Source organism: Xyrauchen texanus, chromosome 27 (assembly GCF_025860055.1).
Source record: "Xyrauchen texanus isolate HMW12.3.18 chromosome 27, RBS_HiC_50CHRs, whole genome shotgun sequence".
Classification (NCBI taxonomy): domain Eukaryota; kingdom Metazoa; phylum Chordata; class Actinopteri; order Cypriniformes; family Catostomidae; genus Xyrauchen; species Xyrauchen texanus.
The window spans coordinates 16,850,342-16,862,418 of record NC_068302.1 but is presented as its reverse complement, the minus strand read 5'-3'; the positions used below and the strand labels follow the sequence as shown (position 1 = coordinate 16,862,418).

Sequence of the window (12,077 nt, the reverse complement as noted above, 5' to 3'; positions counted from 1 at the left end):
AGTTTAGTGTATATATTTGTTTGTACCATCTCACTATGTCTCTGGTGCATGCCAGTGTGCTGCAGCAGTTTAAACTGAACTCAGAATTCATTCAGAATTTTTCAGAATCGTTTCAGAATCATTGGAGAAAGAAATGCGATGCATCACTAAATCAACTTGAACTTATCCACCCACCCCTGACTTAAAGTGTGCTTTCTTTTACCTTGTTGGAGCTTGACAATATAACTCGCTATCACTTTCATTGTATCAAAAAGAGCATCTTGAACTGGTAGAAAACATAACTGGAAGGAACATATATGTTGGAAAATTTTAAATTCTCTAAAATCACAAACCCTCTATTCCTGCTTTTCTCGCTGTTTCTCTCTCTCTCTCTCTCTCTCTCTCTCTCTCTCTCTCTCTCTCTCTCTCTCTCTCTCGCTCTCTTTATAGCTCTTTGTTTTCTCTATTCTCTCCAGCAGTATTATGTAAAACAGCTGAAATAAGAAGTGTCCATTGTATGTTTTAGTTTCAAAGATGGTGCAGATACAATGCTGGCAGGCACATATACTGTAACACTCAGGATGATTAAGACAAATCAGCCCACATAAACTCAGTGCTAACATAAGCAAATACAGTATGATATTCAGTGCCCTGCTGCCGTTCCTTAAAGCGTTAAAATGTGCACGCCAAAATGCCCACATTCACATATACGTGCCCTTTACACATTGCATTATATTTTTATACACAGCAATGCACATGTTTTTTTTAAAGCAAATTGCTTGTCACAACCCACCCACATCAAGACAGCAATGTATTACAATCAAACATGTGCCCATTGGGTGAACTATCCGTTTAATGCTTTCCCAAATTTCTTTGAATCATGATACCATGCGTCAAGTGAATTTATAAGACTTGTTTCTTTATTATGTCAATTCACATGCATCCTTTGTATTTTGCAGGTCCTCCTTTACCTCCTCAGGATGTGCAGGTTCAGTTGGGCCAGAGTCCTGGAGTCTTGCAGATCCGATGGAAGCCCCCTCCCCTTACTCCTACTGGCACTTCTAATGGAGCCAGCGTTATAGGCTACAAAGTCTGCACTAAAGGTCAAAAGGTAAATAGATTATGTTGGATCGAACATCCATCATACATCCATCAATAATGAAAATTCTTTCATCATTTACTCACCCTAATGTTGTTCCAAACCTGTATGCCTGTCTTTCTTTTTAGACAGAATTACTGCCTCATTTACAATTCACTTTCACTGCATCTATTTTTTCCATACAAAGAAAGTGAATGGTGATTGAGGCTGTCTTTCTGTCTAACGTCTCCTTTCCTGATCCATAGCAGCATGAAAGTCATACAGGTTTGGAACAACATGAAGGTGAGTAATTGATGATAGAATGAAACATTTTGGCTAAAGTATCCCTTAAATTATTAACACTGCTAATAGGACAGTTCCAAGAGCTGTTATGGAGGTTAAACATGTTGTGCTAGTTATGTTTTGAGGCGCTTGAGGGTTTTTTAGAAATCTAAAGGTAAGAGGGCAATATACTGATTTTATTTCTGCTCACGGGTGCCATCTGGTGACCAATTGTGTCATTGGTGGCCAATATTGTCCCAGTGTGCAGTGTTATATAATGCAGAGGTTTATGTAAGGCATTTGGAGGATCTGACAAAAACATATAATTTAAGATGATATTAACCAATGATTGTAAGACAAAATTGAAGACATTTTCTTGTTTGTGGCTGGTGCTATGTGCACGTCACCTCTTTAAATTGTTGTACCTTTACAAAAATATCATAGAAACATACAGACAGTGGGGTTTAAAAGTCCACATTACAAATTTGGGGTTTCAAAATCTAATTTAAACTTGGAAATAAACAGAAATTTATAAAAATTAAAAAATAAAACAAATAAAATATAGTAAAATCAATAAGAAATATTAAAGATTCTATATAAAAGAAGTTAAATCAAAATAAGCTAATTTGTGAAATTGACCACATTAGCTCCTTTGTACAAAAGGTCAGGTTTTCTTTGCTTCCATTGAGGTAAACAAGATGCTCTTTGGAATATTCTCAAATCATGCTGGATAACATAAATCATCATGTTTTGCACAGTCTTGTGGAGTCATTCCAGCTTGAGCGCATGTTGTCTTTAAAGAGCAACATATCAAATACTAAGACATTCTGAAACTCATGTTAGTTTTCATTAAACTTTTAAGCTGATAATACTTTGTAATGGGGGGGGTAATTTCATTTTGAAGCCCACCCTTCAGTATATGTACTTTTTATATATGTTTTAGATCCAATGGAAAGTTTAAATACATTCAAATTTTTTATTATTTGTGATATTACACTTTGCAATAAGGTTGCATTTGTTAACATAAGTCATGATAAGTTATTCATTAAAATATTATTTATATTGCCAAGCCGGTTCTTGCCTCCTCCTACCCATTGAACTCCTTTACAAACATATATATGTTTTTTAAATAAAAGTAGCATATGTTAACATAAGTTAATGCACCATGAACTTACATGAACTAATTGTATTTTTATTGACTAACATTAACAAAGAGTAATAAATGCTGTAGAGGTATTTATGTTCATAGTTCATGTTAACAAATGCATTTGATCAGTGGTTCTCAAAGTGTGGTGCACACCCCCGAGGTATTGTAAGGGGGGTGCGGAAGACTGCCCTCTTCTCAAATCTCATTCACTTTCTCACATCCAAATTAGCTGTGATGACTGAAGAACCAATATGCATGATTTCTTTACCTCCTCCTTTTTCTCCTCATTGGGTTAGGTGCGCTCTCTGAGCTGCACTTATGTAAACAATTATATTCTCCTGTGAATGGGTGAAGAGGAACATTTAAGTGAATTAAAACATGCATTTCGATGCAAAGCAAGTAAATGGTGACCATACCTTTCAAGCTTCAAAATCACATAAAGCCAGCATAAAAGTAATCCATAAGACTTCAGTGGTTGAGTCCATTTCTTCGGAAGAGATATGATAGGTGGAGGTGTGAAACAGATCAATATTTAAGTCTTCAATGTGAAAGTGATAGTGGAGATTTATAGTATATTAAAAAAAAGGACTTAATTATTTATCTGTTTCTCACCCAAAGTGATTGCATCATTTCAGAAGACATATATTAAATCACTGGAGTTGTATGGATTATTTTATGCTGCCTTTGTGTGATTTTTGGAGCTTCAAATGTCTGTTCATCACTCACGTGCATTGTATGGACTTACACAGCTGAAATATTCTTCTAAAAATCTTTGTTTGTGTTCATCAGAAGAAAGAATGGAACCTTATTGTAAAGTTTTGCCATTTGTGATGATGTTTGTGCCTGGTGTTTGTTATGTTTTCAGATAGCAGAGATCATGTACCCCACTGCAGATTTCGTTACTGTGGAACTGAACCGTATCCAGTGTCTTGAGGCGCGAGAGGTCGTTGTGCGGACAATATCAGCACAAGGAGAGTCTCAGGACTCTCCTGTTGCCGCCATTCCACTTAGCTTCCTGGTGCCTCACTCCCATCCACACCCTCATCTCCAGCCTCACCCTCCACCTCACCCACAACCTCATTCACAGACGCATCAGCCCCCTCACCCACAACCTCATTCTCAGACGCATCAGCCCCCTTACCCCCAAGCCTACCCGCCAACCCATCCACAGCCACACGTTCAACCCCAGCCACCCCACCCTCAACCTCATCCACCACCCTCTCACCCCCACCCACAGCAGAACATCCATCCCTCACCCTCCCTGTTCCCCATGTCTAAACCCAAACTCCTACCAAGTGCCAGAGACCCCCATGCCAAAGAGCCAGAGATGGGCAGGCGACTGGCACAACCCTGGGAGCCACATCCCCGTGCCCCATCGCCCCGACCACCCCCTACACATAAGGGGCACACACTGGAGCCCCCTCACATAGAGGGCCGGCGCTCACCCTCCCCTCAGAGGATTCTGCCTCAACCTCAGGGAGCACCCATTCCGAACACAGTGGCTCGTGCAATGGCCCGGCAGGCGGCGCAGAGGAACTATCCAAACAACAGGGTGAGTCCAGTGAATACTGTATATAGCAAGGTGGATTCTAGTGGGCAATAATCCCAAAGGCATGAGAAATGAGGGCTGAGATGGCAAGATCAAATATATTTCAATACATCAGTGTGTCAGGGAGAGTGGTGTGCATGTTTTTACTAGTGGTTGACTGAAATGGGTTGTTCAGTGGTCAGAACCAGCATCAAGAGAGCAGGTTGGCCAATACAATGCTGATATACCTAGTAGGGTAGGGTGTTTCTTAAGTTTAGGGCACTTTTAGCACTGTGAACTTGTATAAAGTAAAGTCTTGTTAAAACATTTAACATCTCATTTTTTTATTTGTCTTCTAACAATGTCCAACAGTGTATGTACCTGCATCAGAGGAGATCTATGTCATTTTTTAAGTCATGAAAATTCGCACCACGGTGTAATTTACACCACATCTCAAATTTTATATTCTGTTTTATGGAATTCCGGGATGGAAATTACATTTAAAATGTTTTTGGTAACGCTTTACAATAAGGTTCCATTCATTAACATTGGTTAATGCATTAGCTATCACAAACTAACAGTGAACAATATCATTTTTACAGCATTTATTTAGCTTTTTTAAATTAATATTTCACCCAAAAAATAAAATTCTCACATCATTTACTCACCCTCATGCCATCCCAGATGTATATGACTTTATTTGTTCTGCAGAACATAAACAAAGATATTTTAATAGAGATATGATATTTTTAGAAGAATATCTCAGCTCTGTAGGTCCATACAATTCAAGTAAATGGTGACTAGACCTTTCAAGCTCCAAAAATCACAAAGGTAGCATAAAAGTAATCCATAAGACGCCGTTAAATCTAAAGACAGGTTAAATTTAAAGACAGGTTAAATCTGTCTTTATAAGCAATGTAATATGTGTGGGTGAGAAACAGATACATAATGAAGTCATTTTTTACTATAAATCTCCACTTTCACCTTTAAATTGAAATGGAAAGTGGAGATTTATAGTAAAAAAGGATTGAAATAAGTGATTGTATTGCTTCAGAAGACATATTATACCACTGGAATTGTATGGATTACTTTTATGCTGCCTTTTTGTGATTTGTGGAGCTTCAAAGTTCTGGTCACCATTCACTTGCATTGAAAGCACCTACAGAGCTGAGATGCTCTTCTAAAAACCTTTGTTTGTGTTCAGGAGAAGAAAGTCAGACACATCTGGGCCTGTATTCACAAAAAATCTTTAGGCTAAAAGTAGATCCTAACATGGAAATTTAGGAGCAACTCTTAAAAATTAGGGGTGTGTCATTTCTTTTTCGTCTAAGAGTAAATCAGGAAGCATTTTAACACTAAAAGTAGCTCCTAAACCCACGACAGCTTGAAGTCCTGCTGAGAACTTCATAAGAGTGCCTCACAAACAATCCAGAGCATGGCTGCTGTCAAGATGTATATTAGAATGTTATTATGACATTGACCGTTTAAAAAGATATCGCCTGAATCACAATTGAGTCTATGTATTTTAATAATATAATATTCTAATATTATAAATATTATAATGTTGACATTGACCTTTAAAATGGTATCGTCTGAATCGTGATTGTGTTTTTATTATTGTAAACGTATTTATAGATGCAGTTAACTCTCCCACAAACTGAAACAACCTGATTATACCGGAGATAATGGTTTGACAACTCTGCACTCCCTCACAACATCAAAATAAACTGTGTAGTGCATATGAATTGGGAATTTCTGTCATCCATCTGCTGAATAATCTATGAAACTATATATGCCTTCTCCAGACTGCACATCATCCGAACATTCATAGCGTATTTTTTCTTATGGATGTGCGCTCACTGCTGAGAAAAAGGGGGGCATTCACAGGGAATCACGGCAATCACGGGGCTACCCATTGTTTTGATGCTGTTGACTGGATGCACACTCGTTTCATTGCATCAACACAGGATGAAGAAATGTTCATCAACTGCAAAAAATCTATCTATCTATCTATCTATCTATCTATCTATCTATCACAGCTCTGGTGAGTTTGTCGGTTTGTTTTGAATGTTTTGTCATTTTCTCTCCCGCATGTCTCGCAGGTGCGGCCGGCCGGAACGCTGATCATGCCACTGATTAGCGTGCCGAGCAACACCTATTCTCCTCTATTTCACTCCCTTCTTACTGCCACTGCATACGTATGTTGAGCGCACCCGTTAGTTTAGGCTGTCTGATCAGCACTTAATTTGTTATGGAGGATGCACAAAAGGAATGTCCGTCTCCAAACAAAGGCTCTATCACTGGATCGTTGATTCGATCGCCCTCGCTTATGAATCACATGGTGCAAATTGCCTTATTGGTGTCAAAGCGCATTCGACCAGAGACACGGCTCTTCATGGGCATGAAATAGACATGTGTCCTCATAGGACATATGTTTGGCAGCAGGATGGTCCTCCCAAAACACGTTCATGAGATTTTATTATCTGGATGTGGCATCCATCTCCTCACAAGTCCTCTCTGTATAGAGTGTTTCTGATATTCAAGCGGGTGAGCCAAGCCCTTATTACAGGTGGGCTACTGACTAAAACCACACAGCCACCTAATTATATGCTGTTGAACTGCTTCTTTAGAAGTCATAAGAACTCCCATAAGAAATAAAACCTACTTTCCCAAACTTGTTGTGAGAGGGTTAATGTGTACTGTATATCTATATGGTTCATATACTGTAGATCCCAGACTACATTCATTTCCATTTGTTGTCCGCCATTTAGGACTGTTCATATACATTTTAATGTGACTTAAAAGTCATCGGCCTGTGACCTTTTATAACTCTGGAAGTGTAATGGTTACGTAGTGCGGTGTGATTGGATATCATTCCCTATAGTTCTTACAACAATGTTGAGTGAACTGAATCGAAAGGGAACGTCTCTGGTTACACATGTAACCTCGGTTCCATGAGATGAAGGGAACGAGGCATTGCGAAAGCTGGCCACACTACTAATTTAAGTAAGAGTTTCATAATGTGAGAGACTCACTCTTGTCCCTCTGTCAGAAAATTCTGAAGAAATGGTGAACTATACCTTTAATGCTAGTTAATAAAAATACAATAACTAAGATTAATAAATGTTGTAAAAGTATAGTTCATGTTAGCTAATGTTGTTAAACGTTAACAAATGGAACCTTTTTCTAAAGTGCTACCGTTTTTTTAAAATAAAAGAGCCGACTCCTTTGACTTACTAAGGCTAATTTCATAGCTAACATTTGGTGTATCGTAAATACACACAATTAAATAATATTTATTTACACTTTTTGCATAATTTAGCAAAATTGTAACTTGGAACTTGGATTGGAAATGATGTCAACTAAAAACATTCTGCTCACAAGTTATTCAAGTTTACCTTGAATTCTAATTACTAATCTAGAAATATTTGACTCTTTGTTTAGATTATCATGGTTTTTAACATGTGATATTTGTATTTGTAATGGATTTTCATAGTTTAATATCATTTTATTTTTATGATGTGAAATACTTGAAACAGGATATACAATGTGAAAAACATCTAGGGCGATACTTGATTTTATCCATAGGGAATTAAGTGAATTGTGAAGTGGGCATTGCATACCAGAATGGATCCAGACCTGAATGCTATGAACAATTGACAAAGATGTCAACAGAGTTTGGAACTGCCTCAACACTTTTGTTAATCAGCCAAGCAAACACGATTATCGGTTGATATTTTAAAATGGCTAAATTGTCACTAGTTTTATCAGCATCACCTTTTGATATATATTATGCATTTTGAAATTATGGATGTAATTGTTGTTATCTATTAGGTGGAGAGGAGGAACATCTTCAGCGAAAGGGGTAACGCTTTGCATTCACTAAACTCAGATGAGGAAGAGGATGGGTACGACTCCCCCCACGCCAGGCGAAGAGGAGCATCTGTGGTCGAATTTCTCAGAGGTTCTGAGATCAGCAAGCCTGTGAGTCTTAAGAACAACCATCTTCTCAACTTTCAAGTGCTATTTCAGCTATTTTATTGTATAAAGACACCTCATGAACTTAATAAGCGTAAGCGTATTTATATTTTGTTTCCTATATTTTCTCTTTTATGCTGTTATGCTGATTTTGCTTTATATTATGAAGATCTCTCTCTCTCTGTGTTCCTCTTTCTTGAAAGCATCATCACTACAGCCACAGTGAGGATTACTACACTGAGAGCAGTCGAGGCTCAGACCTCTCTGACATCATGGAGGAGGATGAGGAGGAGTTGTACTCTGAGATGCAACTGGAGGAAGGCCGGCGGCGCAGCATCAACTCACACAACGCACTTAAGGTATGGAACAGACACCCTACAGGCCGCCGTCTGTCTTGGCTGTGGGCCACAGAGCCACAGGCTAGAGGCTGGGACAGATGCAGGGGGATGGAGCATGCCGTGGTCTGTAGGGGTCATCCCAGGGATTGGTACTAGATGGTTTTTCACTTGTATTTTGGGTATTGTATATAACAATATCAGCTAAATGTAGGTGTTTTTAGAAGTAGGGGGTGTTTTAAAATAACTGGAATATACTCTATTAATTTGTTTTGAATATTACTAGGTCTTATTGTTGTTTTGTTTTTGAGATGGTTTGAAGTGTTTGGAATTTAACCCTCATGTTCTGTTGAGATTGACTTTATCCAGACACTAGACTTAATCAAAGCCCATTTGACAGTTGTCATTGAAGCTTTAACTCTTTTTGGAAATGTGACTGTCCAGTACATTAATTTTGCTACTGAATGGGGTCAATTTTACCCAAGCAAAAACACAGAGTAGGAAAATGCATAAACCAACAAATCCAAAAAGACATTCAGAAACTCACAACCAGTCACATCTAAGCATGTCAAAATTAATTGCATTTATTAATTTTATGCCTCTTGTTTCTGAGACCCCAAACATAAATAATATAAACATTTTCATAGAGGATGTGTAACTAATGTTATCAAGTTGGAATATTTGTTCATGGAGTATCAACCTTATACTTCAATAAAGTTTTAAGACGTTATAAGGGCTTCAGAGCTTCCAGAACATGAGGGTTAAAGATAGGTGGTTTTAAGCACAAAGCTTTAGCATCTTTATAAGCTGAGTTTAGCGGTAGGATCTTAACAGGTCATCCCATCCCCAGTCTGTCCTGGGTCCTGATGGCAGGTCTCTTTGCACTACCAATCTTCGACATCATCCAGTCATTTAGCCAGCTTTGTATAAGCTCGTCCAGTCATACAAAGCTTAATACATCTGAATGGCTTAACCTGAGGCTGCACATGCATTGCATGAGTAGAAGATTTTATATAGTTATATTCTTTGTGCATCACGATAATCTTGTAGAATTAGTTCTGATCTATTAGCACTGGCTCTTATTACTTTTTAGAGGTAACTGTGTTTATACACATGGGATTAAAAGGATTCTTTAGCATGATTGATTGATGAGCATAGATTAACTGCATTTGACAATCACATAGAGTATATGCAGATGTACGTTGTGAAATTGTTTGTTATGCCTGAAGTGTTTACCTTAATATAACACCATGGTTTAATGTCTGTGATTATTGATGAATAAATACCAAGGTTTTTGTGTATGTATAATTATTATATAAATTTAACCTGTTGAATGAGGAAATTTAGCTGTCAGATGAAATGCAAATGTCATTCCAAGGCAATTTTGGGAATCTCATTTAAGTAAAGTCTGCTTAAATGAAACTATTATTCACTTTTGGTTATGTTTGTCTCATGGTTACACTTCTGTTAAATGTTACTTTTCTCAGTGTAAACGATTCTGTAGGAATTCAGAAGTCTGTTCATAGAGATTGTCTAATAATGTTGAGATTTACCTTTTTCTTTCAAATATATTTATATATGAATTACTAATAAGTATAATGCAGAAAGGGTTACAAAAGAAAATACAGCACTGTATTGAATATATAAAGCAATAAATGGTATTTTGTATTTAATTTTTTTGAATGATCTTTTTTGGAATTTGGAGACCTGAGCGGCCATTTGGATTGTGATATGAAAATACATTCTATAGACTATATGCATCTGTTTCTGAATAAGTTTTGCCTCCAAATTCAGTATCATGTATTTTTAAAACTATGAGATATTTGCAGTACTGTCAACCTCAAATTTTAGGTTAGGAATCTCCAAAAACAAACCAATAATGTTTTAAATATGTTGCTGTAGCCGTGAGCTTTTATTTGTACTTTGCTGTTAAAGTTTCTGCTACTTATATCAGGATGTAGATATTTCAAGCCACTAATCAAAACCATAATTTGAAAAAATGTGTTATTTTTTTTTTTTCATTCCAGGTTACTGGCCCACTTTTAAACACTATTTGTCAGAATTTGCTTGGCAGACAAATCCATATTGTATTTGTTGTTTTAGTATTCACGTCCGAATAGTTAGTCGATTCTTGAGTCTTGTTCCTTTAATTATTCTGTTATTAATGTATTAATTTCTTGTGTTTGATGTATTCTCATTTCTAGACTTTCTGTTGGATTGTGCTATGCATAATTTGTCCTGCATATGTGATAATTTCCAATTCCCATTTTCTGTATGCTTTGCAACTCCTGACATTTTCCTTCTACAGATTCCCTTCCGTTGCATGTCATGTCCGTCACAGAATGAGACTGCATGCCCTACATTCGGCCATGACCTCCGATAACTAATTCTGTCTATATTTTGTCTTTCTTTTCCCATTTTTTTTCTATTTGGACACTGTTTTATCCTCTCTGCCTGTTCTAACACTATCAAACAAAACTCACCAAAAACAATGCCGATTTAACTATTTGGAAAAACGTCCAAATCTAACTAAAACTTTGGCCCCTCCTTCGTCAATCACCCTCTCCGGCCTCTAAAAAGGCATATTACAGGCGTCAGGACCTAGCTGTGGAACGGGACAGTTGGGACCTGCAACGAGAGGTGGTACGACAGCGATCCTTGCGCTCGCACAAGCGCCTCCATAGCATCCCGGAGGTGGCAGAGGAGGATCCAGACACAGGGGTGGAGGTCATGGGCCAACGGTTGCGTTTCGAGGAGAATCGTCCAGTAACTCCATGCAGGAGCCCGCGGGTTTACCATCAGGACTTGCGGCAGCCAAACCACCTCTCCCCCAGCAAGTGTGTCCGTAGGCTGCAGAGGCAGCGCTCCTCTCCGCGTTACACCTCCATTGAGGATAGGGCTCCAGGGGGTCCGTGCTGGAACAGCAGCTGTTGCAGACAAAGCACCAAGAGCCCGGACAGTGGACTGGACTGTGGTAGCGAGGAAGAGGGCTCGCTTGCCTATCGGGGAGGGTACCATTCGTACACAGGGGGCAGCCCGCTGCGGGTCGGCTCTGGCCCCAACATGCGGGTGATCCACAGCGAGGGGCCAGTGGAGCGCCGTGCTCTGGCTGCCGGCAGGAAAAGGACACTGACTCGACAGTGCAGCATGGAGGAGGACATCCTGGAAACTGTTCCAGAGACACGGAGCATGCGGGAGTCGTACCACCATTACCACTATCATCCACACCTTCATCATCCTCAACGCAGGTTCCAGAGCGAGGGCAGGCTGAGCGAGGTTGGCAGGACCTATCAAAGGGACATTAGGGCCTACTCTGTGGCCAGACTCAACAGGGCAATGGATGAACCCCTGGTGTGTGTCTCCTACCCCTCCTCTCACCATTCTGCCTTCTCCTCATCTACCAACTGCTTTATGTTCCCATCGACAAGCAATAAAACCATTCTTATTTTCATGGTGTTCCACCCAGTTTCACTCTCATTTGGTCCTCATTTGTTTTGTCTTTTTTGCTAGATGTTGCTTATATTTATTATGTTATTGTTTTATTTGGAATTTTTATATTATTATTGTTTTGGGTGGGGATTTTTTCTATACGATCTTTCTTGACTTTGATTTGTTTTAGATATTATGTGACTTTGTTTGATTCCTAGAATGTCGAGTGAAACTTTTTGAATGTGTAGATTTGTTTTGATTACCTAAAGGCCATTTATGAGTTTTTCTTGTTTCTGTTGTAAGATATCTTTCAAATCGAAA

At 38.6% G+C, this 12,077-nt stretch overlaps 1 protein-coding gene across 1 annotated transcript in view; it reads left to right on the top strand.

The window, feature by feature from the left end:
* rimbp2b (RIMS binding protein 2b) overlaps nucleotides 1-12,077 on the top strand; it is a 211,516-nt gene that overhangs the window by 181,581 nt on the left and 17,858 nt on the right. Inside the window, exons 16-20 of the mRNA XM_052094964.1 lie at nucleotides 939-1,090; nucleotides 3,352-4,038; nucleotides 7,849-7,998; nucleotides 8,196-8,351; nucleotides 10,908-11,678. Coding sequence (XP_051950924.1) covers nucleotides 939-1,090; nucleotides 3,352-4,038; nucleotides 7,849-7,998; nucleotides 8,196-8,351; nucleotides 10,908-11,678 — 1,916 coding nt within the window. The remainder of the gene's footprint in view (nucleotides 1-938; nucleotides 1,091-3,351; nucleotides 4,039-7,848; nucleotides 7,999-8,195; nucleotides 8,352-10,907; nucleotides 11,679-12,077) is intronic.